Genomic DNA, 23,342 nt, shown 5'->3' with positions numbered 1-23,342 from the left:
AGTAATATCTCATGAGAATAATCATGGACCTAGCAGAGGTCACCCTTAACAAGACTGCATTGTATCTTTTTTCAAGAAAGTTTCAGATTTGCTTAAAATAAAATCCAAATATTGCCATAATATTAATAATATTTGTTTCTCGCTAACTTTGAATTGAATTCATTCAAAATCTACACAGTAATATCTCATGAGAATAATCATGGGCCTAGCAGAGGTCACCATTAACAAGACCGCAGTGTAATTTTTATCAAGAAACTTACAGATTTGCTTCAAAGAAATATCAAATATTGGAAATATATTACTATTATTTTCTTTATGAAGTGCTTTCATTTAGAAATCAAACGTCAGAATGTCTTGATCATCTCTGGATGACACATTGAGGTACTCTACCATGAATCAGAAGTGAAAGTCTTTAGCTTTTATTTTGAAATTCTAAATCAGAATATCCCAATATTGGAATAATTACTTTATTTCATTTAATGTGTTCATCATTAATACCATTCATGATTTTTCATCTCTTCATAGTTTAATCTATCACTATATCTGTATTTAAAGGCGTGTTTCGTCATATCACGTTCACCGGAAGTTCGCTCTTATTTTGAAGACAGCTTTCACACGCTCGTACCGTAATGTCTGGTATATACGTGTACTGAAAAAAATCGTGCGGGCTGGCTTGACTGTGTTTTTCGAAGTGGCGGCTGGCTTGACCGCAGTCTCTTCTTGAGGTAAGAATGCCAACTTAATTTAATTTCAGAGAGTAAAAGTTGTATTGAACGGGCAACGTTAGTGACACTTTGAGGTTTCTACTCGGCTCTCTGGTGAGGAGTTGAGCTAGCCTCGTGTGAGCTAGCGGGTAGCTACTTTTGAATTCGAGGCATGGTGTTCTGCAGTTCTGTGTCGCCTTGGACGTCAAGAGTAAGTTAACTTAGCTATCTGATGGTTAAGTGTCTTCACGTTTCTTTAACATCGTCGATGTAACGTAGGTTGTCGGTTTCTGTGTTGAAGGAGCCAACATTAGCTTACTTTACCACATGTTAGCTCAGGCAATGTGTAGCTAACTTTCGTATTATAGGTTCATTACTGTGGCAGGTGGGTTAAGACACCTGAGGGGTCACGTGCTACACACTTCATCTAATAACGACCATTTTATTGAAGTGCTTTGAAACTGGTTCCAAGCAGACATGTGTAGACAAGCTCACATATACCGGAGCGGTCAGTCCGGACAGTCACGTGACCAGACACGTTATTGTACAGGTCTGTTCACGTGAGGTGGGGACTGTTCACGTGACCGCTTTATACTGCGCTGTAGCATATGCTGTCGGGACGGCTGTTAACGTGACGCTCTTAACGTGATGCTGTTGACGTGGTCGGGACTCTGTTCACGTGACTGTTGTTGACATGACGCTTATAACTGCGCTGTGGCGGACATGACAGCTCACAGCTCCTCAGAAGCTCCGTGCACCGTGAGCTGTCCAGTGAGGGGATGGTTTCATGATCAAATCTTCATTTACTGTCCACATTATCAGATGAGGACGTCACCAAAGAGTGTCCTTTGAGTCAATGTTTACATTTATGTACAGATACTTAAGAACATTTAGTTTATCGTAAAATGCTAATTATTTTCTCCTGCCACCTTTCAGACATTGTCATCCAATTTGGATGGAACAACTTCGTGACCTTAATGACACCCAGCAACACGGTGAGATTATAATCCATTTAAATGCAAGAAGCATGACATTTTTTAAGATGTTTTTTCTTTATTTGTGTTAGAGACGCACACAAGCACCACAGGGGAGGATCTGCAGCAAAGGGCCCACCGGAAATCAAACCTTGGCCGCTATGATGACGACAACATGGGGCACTTGAGTGTGAATCTAGCCTTTTCATTTTGATTTACAACCTTGGCATTGAAAAGAGCAAAAGTTGATGCTTGAGATGATTTTGGTTTTACTGAAGAGGATGTACGTCTTCCCCTTGTCCTTTATCTCCTTACTCTGTCTTTTTAGGTGTGACTACGACTACCAGCATGAACCTCAACACCTTCTTTGCTGTTCCACTAGTGTGACCTATGATCGGATACAAGTTGTCAAGGATAAACGGTGGTAAGTGGTTTTAAGTTCAGTGTGTTAATTTAACAACAGAATAAATTGTTATTGTTGTAACCACTTTGTCATGTTGTAAATGCTATTTAAAGTTATATTATTGTTAATCTTTTCAATTGTCTTTTTTCTGGCTGTAGAGAGAATCATGTCAGCCCACAGACAACCGATTGACCTGTGAGTCTTCAAGCAGTAATGATGACTACGCCTGCCTTAAGTTCCAGTTTCCTGAACATCATGGCATGTCTGCAGGAGATTCGGTCCCCACCTGTCTTCAGTCCTAATGACTCAGACACCAGTCTTGTCGAGGCTAAATCGAGGTAAGCGGTGATGTAGTTCAGTATAGCAAATGATAGGTGCAAGCACAACTCAAACCTCCCTCAATTGATCATCCTCAATTAATTTTCTTGTGGTTTGAACTGATATCCCCCTTAAATTTAGTTCCACGTATAGCAGAAACGTTTAATTAATTCTATGGCATATCGTCATGTGTACTATCTTTCCCAAATCCACCCTAAATAGGTTTGCAGCTCTGTCTTTGCACACAGGTGACATGTACTATAAATGTAATGATAAATGCAGGAGGGCATTGTTTGCAATTGGACTGGGTCTCATTAAAACAATTTAAATGTAAGGCGGAGGAAGATATATCAGCTATTGTACACTGAGTATTTCAGTTATACAAATCCACAACAGGCTCGACTGTAATCTAGTTTATCCTTTTTTTGCAATAAAAATGGTGTTATTGCTTATAGGGGTACATCAAAAGCTTTTATGTTAGTGTATCTTAAAAAAATACAAACATGTTTTTAAATGATGGAATTAATTGGATGGGCTGTTACTCTGGTTGGAAACCCGAACCACGTGAAATGTGATGATGGTCTTGATTGCCTGAGTGGACTCATCTGTAGGCTGCAAGATTACAGACATGTAACTCATTGTAATGATGCCTTTATGCTAAAATATGTCCTTATTCAACATTGAACCTGACTTATTAATATTGTTTAACTATAAAGGTGACTATCATTGGAGCTCAGTTTACCAGAAGGCATCATGCTCAAGCACTTCATCAATCTAACTTTGCCTTTGCTTTGTTTTTTTGGCTGCAGAGAGGATCACCTGATGTCAACATACGAGTTTTCAAGAAGAACTTCCTGAACTTTGTGTCTGTGTGAGACTCTACCATGCTGGGTGCCCTCTTCAGTCAAGTCTGGACACAGAGACTCATTGCTCTTAATCAACTCTGGGCAAGTGGCTAATCTTTTGCTTATTCATGGGATATCCTTCATGTCCACATCCTGTTTCTTCAAGATCTCAACAATGCTTTGTGAGTATACAACACATGTGAGTGGATCAGTTCAACCTGTTTTTCACAGAATGTTAGTTTCTTAAGGTTTTCATCAACGATGGTTTGTATCTTGTTTTCCAAAAGGTGTTATTAAGATATTTCCATTTGTAATTTACAATAATCAAATGTTGACTGTAAAATCTATGCCAACCTATTGTTATACACTGTACCATGTTTTTGCAAAGGAATTCTGGTGACTTTAGTTGCCAGCAACTTCCTTTGAACTTTGTAATAAAAAACCGTAACTGTAATAAAGTTTACAGTATAACTGTTGTTTTTACAAAACTTACTGTCATGTCTTGTATGTTCACCGTTAATTGGAACTTTTCAATAAAGTACCATAATATATTATACAGTTGTACTGTGTTTTTCATTGGGTTTACAGAAGAACTACACATTTCTAGTATGATATACATTGTCAAATTACTGATTTTCATGATATTCCAAGAATATTGCATGAAAACAATTCTTAAATTTGTCATTGTATCAAGACAAATGTACTTGTTTTTAGTGTAAAATTACTTATTTTAAGATGTATTGCCTAACTTATAGCCTTATTGCAAGATGATGGTACTTTCATTTCCAGATTTTAAGCACATTTGCCTACATATTGAGAAAATAATTCTTACATTTTTCATTGTATCAAGACGAATGTACTTGTTTTTAGTGTAACATTACTTATTTTAAGATATATTGCCTAACATATATCCTTATTGCAAGATGATGGTACTTGTATTTGCTGAATTTAAGCACATTTTCCTACATATTAAGAAAATAATTCTTAAATTGTTTCATTGTATCAAGACAAATTTACTTGTTTTTCATCTGGCTACACTAGTTTTAAGATATTTGTGGGTTCTTCAAGGCTAGATACTTTTACTTGTTTTAAGAAATCTTGGCAAGTCAAATTTTCCTGTTCTGTTGGCAGATAATTTGGCTTATTTCAAGTAATATTCCCTCATTTTATTACTTTTTTTTCTTGTTTTTTGAGGCCGAGTTTTTGCAGTGTTCTTTCATGTCTCAACTAATAAATATGTAGTATAGTACTTCTAATATACTGTCTGTCTGACTGGGAGAGACACACACCCTGTCTCATCCCAATCTCAGACCCACACACATTCTCTTTCTAACGACCGCACCTGTGCGAGAAATACAGAAACTATTTTGACGGGAACCTTTATTTTTCCCTGCGTGAAAACTCCACTCACACGTATCAGGGGAGGGGCCAAACATACAAAATGGTTGCTGAGAAGTCCTACAACATTACACTCTGCAGATACATACGACTGCACCAAGAGGATGACTGTGTGCTGGCCTTTGGTCATCTTTTATCATATAATTTATGCATCTTAACACTAAAAATAAACATAACTAATGTTTACTTTCAATACAAATCCTTTATGACTCATTTGGCTTGATTTTTAGTGGGCGGGTCATTATGACCCTGAACAGCACAGGTGTCTCATCTCTATTTATCTACATCACCCCATGAAAAAAAAAAACTTACAAAATGCAAATAAAATTTAGGAGAAAATACATGTTATGGTAGACTAATGCAATTTAGATTTAGATTTTTTCAATGTACCTAAAAAATAGTTTGAACATGTATTTTTCATTAAAAACGAGTGAGTGATCCTGATTGAACTCTGATCTATGGAGGGGCAAATAACTCAATTCCACTAAAAACTGATTTAATTGTTAGTAATGTTGTTGGTGATGAGGTACAAACTATAGTTTTTAGAATGTTTTGGTTTCTGATCACTTTTGGATGATTCAACATTAACCGGGTCAAATTGACCCGGGAACATCACGGCTGTATGTAAGAAACGAACATAACAGGAGGGTTAATCAGATGTTAGAATATCTCTAAGTGTTTATTTATTTGTAAAAAACTATATGGCCCACCTCTTCTTGTAAAGCGTCAATAAACTGTTAATGAATGATTGATAATTTAATTGTTTGAATATTAATTGTGAAATATTTATCATATGAATTAAATACATTTGAAATGATAAATACTTCTTCTCTCTCCATAAGAAATGAGCAAACTCCATCTGCTGATGAAGACCATAAAGGATGTTAATGAATGATCGATAATATAATTGTTTGAATATAAAAGATGGAATATTTATTATATGTCTTATGAACTTTGTCATCATAAATCTTTCTTCTCTCTCCATGACACATGTTCAAACTCCATCTGCCGATGAAGACCATAAAGGCTGACACCCATTAGAGTTAGGACATTGTTGTATTCTTACACACTGTTTACTGTGTTTTCAATCATTCTTTAACTCTACGCCATGCAATAAATACCATAAAAAACGTTTTTTCCAGTAAATCTCAAAAGAACAGTGATTTCAGTGCTTTGACCCATCCCGATCAGATAAGTCACTTCTCAGCTTACGCTTCAAGGGCTGCACACCTCTAACGGATGCTCTGACGCCACAGCCTAGTCAATCTATTACAGAGGTCCAGTACATATTGAAGGACCTCATGGTATGAGCCACAATTTGAAGCATTTGCGTATCCCTACACTACCATAGTGTCCGATCATGAAGTTACAATTCCCCAATCCAGACCTGGAGGATAGGATATTGTCCTACCAGGAGCTGGACAGGCTGGAGGTAGAAGAGGCTGGAGACAGACCGAAATGGGACAACAAGGCCCAGTACATGTTGACCTGTGTTGGGTTTTGTGTGGGCCTTGGAAATGTTTGGCGCTTTCCGTACCTGTGTCAAAGTCATGGAGGAGGCAAGTGATGCTTTTATTGTTTACTGCACTTATTCCAAATCTGACTATTTTCAATAACACTGGGCAGAAGAAATAATATGTGATCCTCATTATATACCATCCAGACCAGCATTCAGGAGTGCGTAAACTCCCATGCGTCTTTATCAACAATTCATTTACAGGCATCAGGCAGGTATATCTTTATCTGCTGTAACATCAAGAATGCATTTTAGATGACATGTTTATTCTTGTAGCCAAAAGACACGTGACAAAAAGGGAAAGCCGTTTTAATATGTGCCTAGAATGAAAAATGCATATGTCTTTGTAGTATTGAGAACTGTTGGTCAGCCATGGATTTCCCCCTTTCTTTAGATTTGCTGATATTTTCATGAGCATATTTCGTATTTTCACACTGTTTTATGTATGTGAATGAATCGTTTGACGATTTTATGTTTGCAAACTAGCTTCCCTCAATTTTTTCCACGGACACATTTTTTTTATTGAACTGTACTGCAGTTCTGGATCAATGTGTATAGTGATGAGGTCTATTTAAAGTTTGATAATAGTTTACATCCTTCTCTAAGTTCAATATTTATACCTAACCCTTGATCCAGCAAAACTATTGTAATCTTCCAGTCTATCTTATCTCAAAAACATCCACATCAGCAGTGTAGACTCACTAAGATGGCTTTAACCGATCAGTCAGATAAGAAAGAGGAAGAAATACATCATATGCCCTTCGACTGCCAAGAAATCCTTGTAAAGTGCTAACTTCAAAGGCTTCAATTGGTTGTACGTTGCATGATGAGGTTACGTGTATTCACTGTATGACTTTATCACTCACGTGTTCACATAAATGATTAACATCAAGAGATTTATCATGACCATGACTTCCTTAACAACAGTTCCTTGTTATTTTCTCCAGGTGCATTTATGATACCGTTTCTGATCCTGCTGGTTCTCGAGGGAATCCCACTTCTACATCTTGAGTTTGCGATTGGTCAACGTTTAAGAAGAGGCGGTTTGGGAGTGTGGGCTCAAATTCATCCCTACTTGACTGGCATTGGTGAGACACGTGTTGTATAACGTTTGCTACAACTGGTGAAAGAGTTCCTTTGAATAAAACCTTTTAAAACCTTAATTGGCAGGTATTGCTTCCATGTGTGTATCCCTGACAATCAGTCTCTACTACAACACCATCATTGCCTGGATTCTGTGGTACCTCTTCAACTCGTTTCAAGACCCTTTGCCTTGGAGTCAATGTCCCATGAATGCTAATTTAACAGGTAATGCTCCAACTAGTGCTGTATTTCTGCAGAATCAACTAAATCTCTGCTTAGCAAAATAAGCTGTTAATTATTTTCTTAAATTCTGTCTAGGTTTTGTCTCCGAGTGTAAGAGGAGCTCCCCTGTGGATTATTTCTGGTACAGGGAGACCCTGAACACAACTCCAACGATTGAAGAGGATGGCGGTCTGCAGTGGTGGATACTGTTGTGTCACGTTTGTGCGTGGTCGCTGCTCTACATCTGCATCATTCGTGGTATTGAGACAACCGGGAAGGTACAGCACACTCCTGACTACATCAAGGGAGAAGATTTGAATTGAGCTCAACCGTAATCATGTGAATACTTTCTTTTCCCCAGGCTGTGTATGTGACTTCGACCCTTCCCTACGTGGTACTGACAATATTTCTGATCAGAGGTTTGACCCTGAAGGGCTCTTTGGATGGCGTGAAGTTCCTCTTCACCCCAGATGTGAGTTGCATTTCATTTAAAGTCATTCTAGCAGTCACACTGATCTTACTGCATATCACACATCAAAATGGATTAAATGTGCAATGCTGTTTATATGCCTCTCATACTCTGACCCTCATTAGACATAGAATATAGCATGCAGAGCAATAACCAGATGCATAACACTGTACTCAATCTTCCAGTTAGAAGAGCTGGCAAACCCGTCAACATGGCTCGATGCAGGCGCTCAAGTGTTCTATTCCTTCTCTCTGGCTTTCGGTGGTCTCATTTCCTTCTCCAGCTACAACTCAGTTCAGTAAGTTATTTTGTTTTAACTGGTGTCATTTAAAGTTAAATCAAAGTTAAATGTAATTCTTCTTTCAGCAACAACTGTGAACAGGATGCAGTGATCATCTCTATCATCAACGGTTTCACCTCTGTCTATGCTGCAACCGTCATTTACACTATAATCGGCTTCAGAGCAACCGAGAGATTTGACAACTGCCTTTCTGGGTATATTGTATCTTTTTTGCTAAATCATACATTTAAATAGCTCATAGATTTGTTCTTCAGCAGTACATTGACTGTGAAAACATTTATTCCCTTTGTGTTTCAGAAACATCCTGACGTTACTAAATGTCTTTGAGCTTCCTGATGGGAACATCACTGAAAGCAACTACGATCAGGTCGTTCAGCATCTCAATCAAACACAACCTGAGCTTTTTCAACAGCTGGATCTTGCGACCTGCAACTTAAAAACTTTTCTTAGTGAGGTAAGATTATTATGCACTCAGACTTTTCCATTAACAAAGAAGCTGCTTCTTGTTAGTGGAAAATAAACCAATGATGATTCTCAAATGATCCCTGCCATGCTTTGCTCTAATGCTGTGCTTGGTTTGGGTGTAGGGAGTTGAAGGGACTGGTTTAGCCTTCATTGTGTTCACTGAGGCCATCACCAAGATGCCCATCTCCCCGATGTGGGCCGTCCTTTTCTTCATAATGCTCTTCTGTCTCGGCCTGTCCTCTATGTTTGGAAACGTTGAGGGAATTCTAGTGCCACTGCAAGACCTCAAAGTGTTTCCTAAAACATGGCCGAAAGAAGCCACCACCGGTAACTCCCACAGCCGTTTTTTAAAAGTTTCTATTAGTAGAAATTTCTAAAATATTTTCACAGCTTTTTTGTTTCCCTTCAGGTGTAACGTGCATTTTCTGCTGCCTCGTGGGTCTGATATTTCTCCAAGGCTCAGGGAACTATTGGCTTTCCCTCTTTGACACCTATGGAGGATCCATCCCTTTGCTAGTTGTTGCATTCTGTGAGATGTTCTCGGTTGTGTACATATACGGAATAGACAGGTGATAGAAACAAAAATATTACTGTTTGTCTTTGTCAATTAAAAGATGAGAGAATTAAAATAACATCATGGTATCACAATCATCCCACATATTATTGCACCGCCTGTATTAAAGGAGGCTTTTAATTCTGGTTGTTTGTCTACACACTCTTTGACAATGGACTGTGTCTCTTCTTAGGTTCAATGATGATATCAAGTTTATGATTGGCCACAAACCCAACTTCTTCTGGCAGGCAACATGGAGAGTCATCAGCCCACTCATTATGTTCGTCATCTTGGTCTTTTACTTTGTGACGGTAGTCTCTGACAAGCTCATTTACAAAGTCTGGGATCCTGAATCGGTAAATATGAATACATTTGGAGATGATCAAAATCGAATTATGCATATCGATCTTTTAAAACACCCCATGAACCACTGAAAACTCCAAATATCACATTTTCTTTGCCTTTGCAGGATGCATTCCCAACACTGGATGAAAAGGAATATCCAGTCTGGATCAATGTGATCATCTTCATATTGGCAGGGATACCCAGTCTGGCTGTGCCTTCAGTTTGTCTCTGGAAGTTTTTAAAGAAAAAAATTAGGGATAGGTCACAATTCTCTAATAACTCTAAATTCTAGACTAAATTAAAATGAACAATACAAGCAAAAAATCCACAGCATAATGTGGTAAAATCTCCATTCTTCTTTTTCAAGAAGATGTAGGTAATTGTTCTCATGGTTTAATCAACAGACTTTTAAATAGGAGGCACAGTCTCCGTTTCCTCAGCCACTTGTAACAACAGTTTAATAAGCTCTCACCTCTTAGCAGTGAAAGGTGACCATATGAGAAGCTGTACAATTCAAAAGACACAGCAACAAACAAATATGCTTTACTGTTAGTCTAATTCTTGTTAATTAAAGGACTTTAGTAATGTGGCTTTTGTAAGGCATCACTTTCAGAAGACCAGTAAAATGAAACAACCATATTGTTGAAGTTAAAGCCTTATCTGATTACTATTAGCTCTGGAAAAAAAGCAATTGATTTCTTACGTATACATAGGTGGCATTCTATTGTACAGTCTTTGTGTTTGCTCTCAGGAATATGGTATGTAACATTAGCACACTATTTTAAGTTAAATGACAGGGTGCTTGCAGTGTGCTCTTCATCATCTATTCTTGAATCTCTATTGGCTGGAGACGATCTAAAGTTTCTGCTTTGTGGGTGTGCCCAGACAGTTTCTTAAAACTGTGGGTGAGACTCAGACTCTGCTAACGGAATACATTTCAAAACAAATTCGTATTGTGTGTCAAATTACTGAAAATAATTTGAGAGCCAATCCAGTGACATAATCTTAGTATACACCTGTAGTTCTATCCCAGGCCCGTGGTGGGTTGGTCCATCAGAGGGATTCATTGTGCCCCAAAAGGAGGCTGACTTTGAGCCGTGTGATGAATGAAGGTTCTGTGCATTTATCTGTCCACCTGAGGTCACTGTTGCGACATGTTTCAGAAGTTAATTAAATATTGATTAAATAAGCTACATATCTTTGATTTGATTTTTTTCTGTTCCTCTATTTGCCATTTGTAAAGTAAATTACAGTATGTGTGCTTTATGCCTATCGTCTTTATTTTTTTTCCAGGGAAGAGAAATGAATGTCGTGTGCATGAATATGACACATATTCAATACAGGGCATATTAAATTGTGTTTTTGCTGATAAAGTTTCAAAAGGGACATAATACATGTTTTCTGTAGTAAGTGTTGGTAATTACCGTTCACTGAACTAACTCTACATTTGCGCAAATAGCAGGTATGTCAACTGTATCACGTAATGATTTAAAGGGCATCGAAGCTTTATCCTGGGCTTCTAGTGTTAGCTGTGTTGTATTAAAATCAACTGTTATCATCTCTGTTATCAGCATCATATCATAGCGCGTTACACAAGGGCTTTTTATTAAACCAACAAACCACATTGCTCCCAAAGCCTCAAGGGCCAACACGATGTATAAGGCTGATAAAGCGAATGACGCCCCTCCGTCACCTGATACAAACAGGTAGCAAGCCACCATCATTAAATCAACGACAATAACAAGGGACAAAGAAGTGATGGATGGAGAAACTGGAAGTGCTGAGCAGGTTCACGGACCAAAAGAAATTACTGAAAGACCAAAATGGGACAATAAAGTTCAATATTTGCTCACCTGCATAGGTTTTGCTGTGGGACTTGGGAATGTGTGGAGATTTCCATATCTGTGTCAAATCTATGGTGGAGGTAAGAGCCTTTTTTATTTACAGTGCGCTTCGTAATGTTAACACAAGAAAGTAAAGGAGAGAGTCATTTTAAAGGCAATAATCCAAACACTTAAACTGTTTAAACTGCTCATGAATCCTATTAATAAAAAAAGTTCATTAATCTTTTATTTTAGAAATTGTATTTCCTTAAGTAATGAAAAAAAACACACAAAAATAACAGGGTAACAAGTCACACCTTATTTTTTACAATATGTCTGAACAATATGTCTGAACAAAAAGATTATATTATATTACTTAGATGTCACCACTGATTAAGGGAGATTTATCCCAGCAGTGATTGGGGCACCTCTTTTTCCTTTTTTTCCCGAGCTGTGTTTGACATAAGACAATACTTGGATAGTTCAATACTTTTCAAAATGGATCATTTATAAACAAACTGAAATATTTTATTCACAACTCCATACAGTGGTAAGTATACAATAGAAGATCAAATGACGAGGGAAAACATGGCTGTCACAAGCCAAGATCTATTGCTGGGAATTAGTGTGATAAAGCTCTGCGTGTTGATAATACAATGTCCAGTAATGGGAAACTGAATGACCTTCAACTATAAAGGCAATAGCAATGTTTTGAAGTAAAGCACTTACTGACAATGTAAGACGTATTGTTTCATTCTCAATTATTACAATCATTTTGGCCTTTTTCATCCCTTCTAAATGTGCTTTATTTCAAGGTGCGTTTCTGATTCCTTATGGCATTGCCTTTGTGTTCGAGGGACTTCCTCTGCTGCACATGGAACTGGCCATCGGACAACGGCTCCGCATGGGAAGTGTTGGGGTGTGGAATTCAATATCCCCTTATCTGGGAGGTTTAGGTAAGAAGGTTTGGTATCAATAGTTGTGAAAGAAGTAATCAGATGCTCTACTTAAGTCAAAGTACTTGTAAACATACTTTGTTGCAAATAAAAGTCCTGTACAATGTTATTCAAGTAAAAGAATTATCAGGAAAATGCTCCAATAACACCCAATCTTACCAACATATTTAACATATGAGGACTACTGACTAGTCTCCCTGGGAGTGACCCCAAATAAAAACAACTGTAAAAAAACAACCATCATAGAAAAAAATACCTTTTATTTTCATAAAATAATTAATTTTTATTAATTATTTAGGGAATGTTGTGTAAAAATAAGAAAAATTGAGAAAATCTTTGTGTCCCTATTACTGTAAATAAGACTCAGTAATGGCAAACATTGGATCTATCTTTTCTATCTTATCATTAAAACTGTACAGTTTGCAATTAGGTATTTTGACTTCCCCAAAGACACCAATTTAAAAGGACTAATGAAACCGAATACAGCGATATGAAGTCATTATTAACCAAGTGATCAACAAAGTCTTGAGACATTGGAAAGACACCGGAGTGGTAGAATAAAGCACCAGTGGGATATGACAAACATAATACCTGAGGGTGAGGGTTAAAACAGTCATTCACAAATAATCGGTTAAGGCCCCTTGGTGGAATGCCGGAGATGTTTTTAGATCATTTGCAGAATATCTTTGTCTTATTTTTAACATTCTTTATCTGCAGTACACATTTGAGCCACATGAGGGAGCCTGAATGTTAAAATTGCTCTGATAATTGTAGCATACTTATAACGCAGTCTCATATGAAAGCCTAACAGGCATTCTTTTTGTTTGACTGATGTTAGAAAATAAACGCATTAATGCTTTTATTTTTTATTTGTATACAAGGTACTGAACATGTTTACATGATTTCAACAATGGCGTTGTGATGTATCAAAAGTATCTCTTTGAAATGGTTGGTTTGCCTATTCCAGATAGTATGAGGTCATGCAGAATGGCAGTAAAAAAGATCCACATGTTAATTTAAGAACAAATTTGAGGAATTATATGGCCTCTTGTGAATTGGTTCTCGATGGTTTATCTTTTTTTTAAAAAATTAGTCCCAAGTAAGTAATTGAAAGGCACCAGAAGAAAAGTACAAGTAAAATGTGTACTCAAGTAGAGTCCTTAGTTAAATCCACTTTGGTCCATTACACCACTGGGTATCGATGAACGTTCCTCAGAGAAGCAATATGCTAAAGAAAAATATATATACATTTCTTGGTGAATAATGTCAATGTGTACACACAGGTGTGGCTTCCTTGGTAGTTTCCTTCCTAGTGGGTCTGTTCTACAACATGATCCTGGCCTGGATCCTCTGGTACTTCTTCCACTCCTTTCAAAGTCCACTTCCCTGGAGGGACTGCCCGTTAAACTTGAATCGTACTGGTAATGTTTACATCATGATAATATCAATGAACCATAAATGCGGAATAATGATCATAGTAAAAATGAAGTAAATCATGATGAGTACTCTTTGATCCAGGCTATGTAAGTGAGTGTGAGAAAAGCTCCCCAGTGAACTACTTCTGGTATCGTGAGACCCTGAACATCACACCAAACATCGAGACCAGTGGGCCCCTGCAGTGGTGGCTCGTGCTGTGTCTGGCATCTGCTTGGTGCCTCGTGTACATCTGCTTCATACGTGGAATTGAGACTATTGGAAAGGTAATTTACCCGTTTGATGTAGATCTAAACACTATTTTTCGTGTTATATATTTGTTGGTATATCTTTTAGTTCTTGGTCAAATTAAAATCCTGATCTCAACTTTCATCACTGCTACACGCAAGTTATACATCAAACTTTTAAAATCTATTAAAACTATTGTCTCAAACAGCATAATGACAATAAGTTCAGCAAAAGCAGATACAAAATAATAATGTTGTTCACCATCAAAACAAGTGGCAGTCATTTAAGTGTTCAGAGCTGCTAACGGCACCCTCACAGGACGCTTTAGTTCTTATGAAGTTGGAACAACAAAGCGTTACAAAAATCTCAAATTATATTCAGTGTGAATATGAAATATTGTATCAGCATCAAAACTTTTTCAACAGGCTATTTACGTCACGGCCACATTTCCCTACCTCGTTTTGACCATCTTCCTGGTCAGATCCTTGACTCTGGCTGGGGCCACGGATGGCTTAATATATCTTTTCACACCAAATGTAAGTTTGTCATTAGCTTCACATTTAAATAATTTCATGAGAAAATCTAATGAGTTCAGTATGATATATAATTAACAAGTATTATTCCATTTTATTACAGTGGGAAACTCTGAAGAATCCTAAGGTCTGGTTGGACGCGGCTACTCAGATCTTTTTCTCTTTGTCTTTGGCTTTTGGGGGACTTATTGCTTTTTCCAGTTACAATGTTCAGAAGTAAGAACTTTATGAACACTTTTTTATTATTAACGAAAAACACTATTATGCACAAAGTAAAAATAAAAAATGTAAATACTATAAAATCATTGCAGGAATAATTGTGAGAGAGATGCCCTAATTGTCGGCTGCGTGAACAGTTTTACATCGATATATGCATCTATTCCTATTTTTGCCATTCTTGGATTTAAGGCAAATGAAAACTACAATGACTGTCAAAATTGGTATGTACCATATATGTAATTATAACCTTCTATAGTAATGTATATGCAGCATGATGATTGTTATGTATTAATATGAGACGTGAAACTCCTGATTCTTCAAAAACAAATTACATATTGTCAGACCCCAAAGCAAAGTGACTGCTGTGACTATATATATATATATATATACACTACCGTTCAAAAGTTTGGGATCACTTAGAAATGTCCTTATTTTTCAAAGAAAAGCATTGTTTTTTTCAATGAAGATAACATTAAATCAATCAGAAATACACTCTATACATTGTTAATGTGGTAAATGACAATTCTAGGTGGAAACGTCTGGTTTCTAATGAAATATCTCCATAGGTGTATAGAGGCCCATTTCCAGCAACTATCACTCCAGTGTTCTAATGGTACATTGTGTTTGCTAATCGCCTTAGAAGACTAATATCTGATTAGAAAACCCTTGAAAACCCTTGTGCAATTATGTTAGCACAGCTGAAAACTGTTTTGCTGATGAGAGAAGCTATAAAACTGGCCTTCCTTTGAGCTAGTTGATTATCTGGAGCATCACATTTGTGGGTTCGATAAGACTCAAAATGGCCAGGAAAAAAGAAGTTTCATGTGAAACTCGCCAGTCTATTCTTGTTCTTAGAAATGAAGGCTATTCCATGCGAGAAATTGCAAAGAAACTGAAAATTTCCTACAGCGGTGTGTACTACTCCCTTCAGAGACCAGCACAAACGGGCTCTGACAAGAGCAGAAAGAGAAGTGGAGGCCCGTGCACAACTCAGCAAGAAGACAAGTACATTAGAGTCTCTAGTTTGAGAAATAGACGCATCACAGGTCCTCAACTGGCAGCTTCTTTAAATGGTGCCCGGAAAACGCCAGTGTCAACGTCGACAGTGAAGAGGCGACTCCGGGATGCTGGCCTTCTAGGCAGAGTGGCAAAAAAAAGCCATATCTGAGACTGGCCAATAAAAAGAAAAGATTGGTATGGGCAAAAGAACACAGGCATTGGACAGAGGAAGATTGGAAAAAGGTGTTATGGACAGATGAATCCAAGTTTGAGGTGTTTGGATCACACAGAAGAACATTTGTGAGACGCAGAACAGGTGAAAAGATGCTGAAGAGTGCCTGACACCATCTGTCAAGCATGGTGGAGGTAATGTGATGGTCTGGGGCTGCTTTGGTGCTGGTAAAGTGGGAGATTTGTACCAGGTAAAAGGGATTTTAAATAAGGAAGGCTATCACTCCATTTTGCAACGCCATGCCATACCCTGTGGGCAGCGCTTGATTGGAGCCAATTTCCTCCTCCAACAGGACAATGACCCAAAGCACACCTCCAAATTGTGCAAGAACTATTTAGGGAAGAAGCAGGCAGCTGGTATGCTGTCTGTAATGGAGTGGCCAGCACAGTCACCAGATCTCAACCCCATTGAGCTGTTGTGGGAGCAGCTTGACCGTATGGTCTGCAAGAAGTGCCCATCAAGCCAATCCAACTTGTGGCAGGTGCTTCAGGAAGCGTGGGGTGACATTTCTGTCACACCGTGGTGAAGCTTGTCTTGTCTTGGGTTTTTGTCTCGTAACTTCCTGTTTTATTTTGAAGTCTAACTCTCCTCTCGTTTCAGGTCACTTGCCCTTCCTCATGTGTCACCGGTCTGATTGTCTCCCCTGATCCCTGATTGTTTCCACCTGTTCCCCATTACCCTCATGTGCTTATAGTCTATGGAGGACTCAAAATGACTTAAGTATAAATAAATAAATGCATGAATAAATACAAGAATAAATGAATAAATGCTTAAATAAATGTATAAATACAAGAATAAATGTATAAATACAGAAATAAATACAGCAATTAATATATATAAGTTATAACTCAACAGGACATCATTAAATAAATGTATTTCTACATTTCTGTATTTCTTCATTTATTTATATCTCTATTTATGTGTCCACACGTATTTCTTCATTTATTTATGTGTGACATTTACGTGTCCGTATATTCAAATGAGCTGGGCGGTCCGAACCTCATTGTTGAACAGGATTGGTCAAGTCAGGGAGCAAGACAGAAGCAATCGATCCCTAGCACTTGGATCTGTAGACGAACAGCGTTTATTATGCATTCTTGTCTGTACATTCTAAATACTACTGTTGAGTCACGGAATGTAATTTAAGGATGTTTTCAGCCGAGAAGTTAGTTGTTTAAGCATCAAATCTGTGGTCGGTTTATCGAGATTCAAGAAATACAGAAATGCAGAAATATATTTATTTAATGATGTCTTGTTGATTTATAACTTATATTTATTCATTCCTGTATTTATTTATTTATTTATACATTTATTTATTTATTTATACATTTATTTAAGCATTTATTTATTCATTTATACATTTATTTAAGCATTTATTTATTTATTCTTGTATTTATTCATGCATTCATTTATTTATTTATTTATACTTAAGTCATTTTAAGTCCTCCATATGCGTCTTCCCTCTGTCCTGTGCCAAAGTGTTTCGTCTCATGGTCGTTCACCAAGGCCACGTTCATAGCCACCGAGCCTTTTTGGAAACTTATTACCAACCTCGAAAGAGCGATTTTTGTTATAGTTTTCATAATCCAGCGTTTGGTTTCTTAGGTCATTATTTAGCCTCCACCTCTTAGGAGAGTTTTTGTTTTGATTACCAATCTGCTCACTGACGCCTCAGCATTTGAGTCCTGATCGGAATCTCGGCCTGACAATTTCAACAGATTACCTCAACAAATTAACAGCTAGAATGCCAAAGGTCTGCAATGCTGTAATTGCTGCAAAAGGAGCATTCTTTGACGAAAGCAAAGTTTGAAGAAAAAAATTAATACTTCAAATACAAATCATTATTTCTAACCTTGTCAATGTCTTGACCATATTTTCTATACATTTTGCAACTCATTTGATAAATAAAAGTGTGAGTTTTCATGGAAAACACGAAATTGTCTGGGTGATCCCAAACTTTTGAATGGTAGTGTATACAGGACTGTCTCAGAAAATTAGAATATTGTGATAAAGTTCTTTATTTTCTGTAATGCAATTAAAAAAACAAAAATGTCATGCATTCTGGATTCATTACAAATCAACTGAAATATTGCAAGCCTTTTATTCTTTTAATATTGCTGATTATGGTTTACAGCTTAAGAAAACTCTAAAATCCTATCTCATAAAATTTTAATATTTCCTCAGACCAAGTTAAAAAAAAGATTTATAACAGCTGAGTGTTTGTCAAGGCTCAGGAAACCCTTGCAGGTGTTTCGAGTTAATTAGACAATTCAAGTGATTTGTTTAATACCCTACTAGTATACTTTTTCATGATATTCTAATATTTAGAGATAGGATATTTGAGTTTTCTTAAGCTGTAAACCATAATCAGCAATAAATCAGAATAAAAGGCTTGCAATATTTCAGTTGATTTGTAATGAATCCAGAATGCATGACATTTTTGTTTTTTTAATTGCATTACAGAAAATAAAGAACTTCATCACAATATTCTAATTTTCTGAGACAGTCCTGTATATATATTATCTACTATAATACATCACTTCAATATAAGAAGAACACCATTGGTTTGTGATTGTTATGACCCTTTGACTGTGGGAGGGTTGTCCCAGTGATATGAAGCAAACCTCATCCCACTTTCCAGAGTTTGTGTTTTTATTTAAATGACCTACGTATTTTGACAATCAACAGGGACAAAAGAAAACATTTTCTCAGTGAATTAATAAATAGACTTTAAGTCCAAGTTATACTTATTGGCAGTAATGCTTGTAACAGTATTGTTACCTGATTTGATTTCTTGCTGATTTTAGGAACATACTGAGATTGACTAATTCATTCAACATTGGGGATGAAAACATAACTGTTGAAAACTACGACGACTGGTTCAATAGTTTCCCATCATTTTGTCTCCGATGTTGTGACTATGTATGACATCACGTATCACATCCTACCTGCAGAGTGTCTCTGGAACGGGACTGGCCTTCATTGTGTTTACTGAAGCGGTGATCAAAATGCCAGGCGCTCAGGTGTGGGCAGTGCTCTTCTTCGTCATGCTCTTCAGCCTCGGCCTGTCCTCCATGTTTGGAAATCTAGAGGGGGTCCTTACGCCTCTGCTGGACCTGCACAAAATTCCATCCTGGATTCCTAAGGAAATCTTCACAGGTAAACTGAAAGATCTCATAACTTACAATCAATCAATCAAACTTTTATTACAGACTCAAGGTCCAGATAGTACAACACATTAAAATATAATAAAATACATACAAAACCACAAGTAAAAAACAAAGAACTACACATGCTTTATAAATAGACAGATGTACCAGTGTCTCCACAGCTGGGACTGGTAACGTGTAGTGCTGAATTTTATATTTCATAAAAACATGATCTCTTTTTTGGAGTCATTAACCCGGCAGATTAATTTGTACATTAGATTTCTTAAAACCGCTTTGAATGTATTGACTCCTGCAGCCACACACATCTCACTTGCACGATAGTCCAGTACAGTGTTTGCAATCAACGAATTTGGGAAACTGACACAAGTTTATATTGTAAGACTAAAAAAATTATATTACTTATACTTACCATTGATAATGAAAATTACAAAAAAGTCATTTGTGAAAGCCCACCTGTTGACAAATAGTAGGCCTAGCGCTGCCTCTTGGATACAATAGTTTTGTTTTCCAAGTCTTGTGTAGATTTCCTTTTTGACCCATTTGTCTTCAAGTGTAAAATAAATATTGTGCACACACTTTTCATTCAGATACAAAGAGGCTCTTAAAGGACATTTGTAGATTCATACTGTCTGAAAGGCTTCGGTTTGACTTAATTTAGGATGTCGGTCATTATTGCACAACAAAACATCTTGTATTTTTCTTTTTGTTTAAAGGGTTAATGTGCCTCAGCTCCTTTACTGTGGCCCTCCTCTTCACTTTGGGCTCTGGAAAATACTGGCTGGAGATTTTCAACAGCTATGTTGGATCCATGCCTCTGCTTATCATAGCCTTCTTTGAGATCATCAGTGTGGTGTATATATATGGAATAAACAGGTGATATTGTAAAACATGTCATTATACTTGCAATATGAAAACATATCTGAACGATTTGACAGAGGGTTTCCATTTTCCCACAGATTTAATGACGACATTGAATGGATGACCGGGCGGAGACCAAATATCTACTGGCAGGCCACTTGGCGCTTCATCAGTCCTCTCATGCGGCTGGTGGTGTTTGTGGCATACGTCGTCGTCGAGGCTGAGAAACGACCAACATATAACACCTGGAACCCAGAATACGTAAGAAAGATTTTACGCTTGCTCTACAGTGGCACTGGGGGGAATTTGTTAAATTTGGTGCACAATGAAAAAAAAGAAAAGAAATAACATTGACTGTCCACTCCATCACCCCTACAGGTGCACTTCCCCCTCGCTGATGTTCAGCACTATCCTGAATGGGTGCTTGTTATCTGCATGCTCTTATCTGTCCTTCCTGTTGTATCAATTCCTCTTGTGGCGCTCTACAGATTCCTGGGTTTCCTGAAGAAGTACATCATGAAAAGGCACAACCCAAATCCATATGGAAATGGATTTGGCTAACAACAACACCGTTAGCGTAGCCGAGGTGAGTTCTACCGCTGGGGATGAACACACACTCTCTGTGACCGAGCACAGTGTGAGGAGGGCTCTGTTGAGGGTGAACACCAGGAAAGCTGCAGGTCCAGATGGCATATCTGGGCGAGTACTGAAGACCTGTGCTAACCAGCTAGCTCCAGTGTTCACCACAATATTCAACCTCTCCCTGGCTGAGTCCGTGGTCCCCGCCTGCTTCAAGAGATCCACTATTGTCCCTGTGCCCAAGAATGCTTCTCCAGCATGTATGAATGACTACCGACCGGTGGCCCTCACCTCGGTGGTCATGAAATGCTTTGAGAGGCTGATAAAGGACTACATCTGCGCCTTCCTCCCTTCCTCCATGGACCCGCTGCAGTTTGCTTATCGCCCAAACAGATCCACGGATGATGCTGTCTCCCAGGTACTGCACACCACACTCTCTCATCTGGACAGCCAGAGGGGGGCTATGTGAGACTGCTGTTCATTGATTATAGTTCAGCTTTCAACACCATAGTCCCTCCAGACTGGCCGGCAAGCTGATTGAGCTGGGACTGAACACCCCCCTGTGTGCTTGGATCCTGGACTTCCTGACCGCCAGGCCACAGGTGGTCAGGGTGGGCAGACACACCTCCAGCACCCTCACCCTGAACACAGGATCCCCTCAGGGTTGCGTCCTCAGCCCCTACTGTACTCCCTGTACACACATGACTGTGTGGCCAGGTTCAGCTCCAACACCATCATCAAGTTTGCGGATGACACAGTGGTGGTGGGCCTGATCTCCGACAACGACGAGAAGGCCTACCTGGAGGAAGTTGCTGATCTGTCACTCTGGTGCCAGGACAACAGCCTCATCATGAATGTCACCAAAACTAAGGAGCTGATTGTGGACTTTAGGAGGGTACAACAACAGAGGACGTACTCACCACTGGGGATTAACGGGACTACTGTGGAGAGGGTGAGCGGTATAAATACCTGGGAGTCCACATCACCGAGGATCTGACATGGTCAACAAACACAGACACTCTGGTGAGAAAGGCAAGGCAGCGCCTCTACCACCTCAGGCAGCTGAGGAAATTTAAAGTTTCCCAGAGGATCCTTCAGTCCTTCTACTCTGGAGCTGTAGAGAGCGTCCTGACAGGAAGCATCACAGCCTGGTTTGGCAACTGCTCCGCTCAGGACAGGAAGGCTCTGCAGAGAGTAGTGCGTTCGGCTGAACGCACTATTGGAACTACACTCCCACCCTGCAGGACTTGTACACCAGGAGGTGCAGAACCAGAGCCGGCAGGATCATGAAGGATCCTCACCACCCCAACAACAGACTGTTTCAGCTGCTGCGGTCAGGCAGGCGCCCGTAGTCACGCTGCAAGAACAGAGAGACTGAGACGGAGTTTCTTTCCTCAGGCCATCAGGATTGTGAACTCCGACCTCACCAGGACCCCCACATAGACCCACACAACTGCCCCTCTTAGGCACACACACACACACACACACACACTTACTGTAAATATTGTGTTGTTTTTTATTGTAAATAGTGTGTACTTGTTGCCCTTGCACATTCCTGCTGAGCATTGCCACTTTCATTTCACTGCACACCCTGTGTGTGTATGTGACAAATAAAACATCTTGAATCTTGAATCTTGAATCTTGAAATGAATTATGTCATGGAGAATTGTAAATTAAACTTTTTAATTTGTTTCATCTGATTGGTGGTCAGGACGACAAGTGGTACATATTTGAGATATGTTGTCATTTAATAACCTTGTGTATTTTTCAATTGAAAACAATAAGTGTTGTTACTGATTATTTTCATGTTTTGGGTTTTTTAATCTTTTGTATAGTATGGTATAATAAACATCTAATCACATTACAGTTTAAATTACATTATCACTTGAATAGTTATAGCTATCATTTCAGTATGTTATCAAAAAGCAAACTTTAAAAAAAGATGTGCACAAGTATATTTCTGTTAGAGGAAATGCAAACATTGTCTGCTAGATCAAATCAATGGAGGACAATATCGAAGGGGAAACATATCAATAAACAGAATACCAAAAGACTAACTGAATATCGGGTCATTTCCTGTGTTGATTTTTTTGAATGGGAAAAAAGAGGAGTGATGGATAAGCGCATTATTAATATCAGTAGCAAGGCTGTGTCACTGTTTAATCTGCTAAGATCATCATCTTCATCATGTAAATCACCTTCCTGTCTATGAAGATATAATAGTAGTCTGCCTTCTACCCCTGCTGTTATCTGCAAGTGTGAAGAGTGAGCTGGTGTTGCGTCTTTGATGTCACTTTTGTGCATGTCAACAGTGCATGTGGGTGTATGAGACGAGTAGAACGGCTCTTGTGTGTGTGAGGGAGCATGCATGTGCTCACTGACCATGCGCATGTGTGTATTTTGAGCCATACGAGTTACACAGGTGTCCTTTTTGTGGTGTGGCTGGACGGTGATATTGTCCCCCCGGTGTCACGTGCTTTGGAATATGCTGGCGGCCTTTGTTGTCCCACTGCCCGTTCTGCTTTTCTGGCACTTTCATACAAAGGTGCACTTGAACACTGTGATGTTATTAAGCCTTTCAAACTACTACAGTATGAATTCCAGCTCTCAGGAAAGACTATCATCCCAATGTAGGATACATGGCACAAGATAAAACATCGAGGAATAACGGCGAGGATTGAGAGCAACATCAGAACAAAGGTGACGATTGACCCT

The 23,342-nt window shown here is 38.5% G+C and overlaps 1 protein-coding gene, 1 long non-coding RNA gene and 1 pseudogene across 3 annotated transcripts; all 3 read left to right on the top strand.

The window, feature by feature from the left end:
* Nucleotides 1-574: 574 nt before the first annotated feature.
* LOC130213134 (uncharacterized) lies at nucleotides 575-3,798 on the top strand. Of its 2 annotated transcripts, none has more exons than XR_008835452.1 (5): nucleotides 575-725; nucleotides 1,641-1,699; nucleotides 1,771-2,102; nucleotides 2,240-2,419; nucleotides 3,209-3,798. It is a non-coding gene; the product is annotated as an uncharacterized LOC130213134 (long non-coding RNA). The 2 variants fall into 2 exon arrangements; XR_008835453.1 differs by lacking the exon at nucleotides 575-725 and adding an exon at nucleotides 755-915.
* Nucleotides 3,799-6,002: 2,204 nt separating this feature from the next.
* Nucleotides 6,003-10,773, top strand: LOC130213132 (sodium-dependent neutral amino acid transporter B(0)AT1-like). The gene is made up of 12 exons (XM_056444581.1): nucleotides 6,003-6,201; nucleotides 7,106-7,246; nucleotides 7,329-7,466; nucleotides 7,560-7,741; nucleotides 7,825-7,935; nucleotides 8,118-8,230; nucleotides 8,299-8,427; nucleotides 8,531-8,687; nucleotides 8,821-9,025; nucleotides 9,108-9,267; nucleotides 9,445-9,607; nucleotides 9,721-10,773. Exons 1-12 carry the CDS (start codon nucleotides 6,003-6,005, stop codon nucleotides 9,886-9,888), a joined length of 1,866 nt encoding a protein of 621 aa, XP_056300556.1. The 3' UTR covers nucleotides 9,889-10,773.
* A 564-nt stretch (nucleotides 10,774-11,337) lies between these two features.
* LOC130212688 (sodium-dependent neutral amino acid transporter B(0)AT3-like) lies at nucleotides 11,338-23,328 on the top strand (annotated as a pseudogene).
* The last annotated feature ends 14 nt before the right edge of the window (nucleotides 23,329-23,342 follow it).

This window comes from Pseudoliparis swirei, chromosome 22, assembly GCF_029220125.1.
Source record: "Pseudoliparis swirei isolate HS2019 ecotype Mariana Trench chromosome 22, NWPU_hadal_v1, whole genome shotgun sequence".
Taxonomy (NCBI): domain Eukaryota; kingdom Metazoa; phylum Chordata; class Actinopteri; order Perciformes; family Liparidae; genus Pseudoliparis; species Pseudoliparis swirei.
This window is presented reverse-complemented; position numbering and strand designations above follow the sequence as displayed.

What these genes read in the sequence shown, in the direction of transcription:
- LOC130213132 (XM_056444581.1), top strand. Translation starts at nt 6,003, where the DNA reads ATGAAGTTACAATTCCCCAATCCAGACCTGGAGGATAGGATATTGTCC. An exon ending in GTGTCAAAGTCATGGAGGAG is followed by an intron (nt 6,202 to 7,105) that starts GCAAGTGATGCT and finishes TATTTTCTCCAG; the next exon opens with GTGCATTTATGATACCGTTT. An exon ending in TACATATACGGAATAGACAG is followed by an intron (nt 9,268 to 9,444) that starts GTGATAGAAACA and finishes GTCTCTTCTTAG; the next exon opens with GTTCAATGATGATATCAAGT.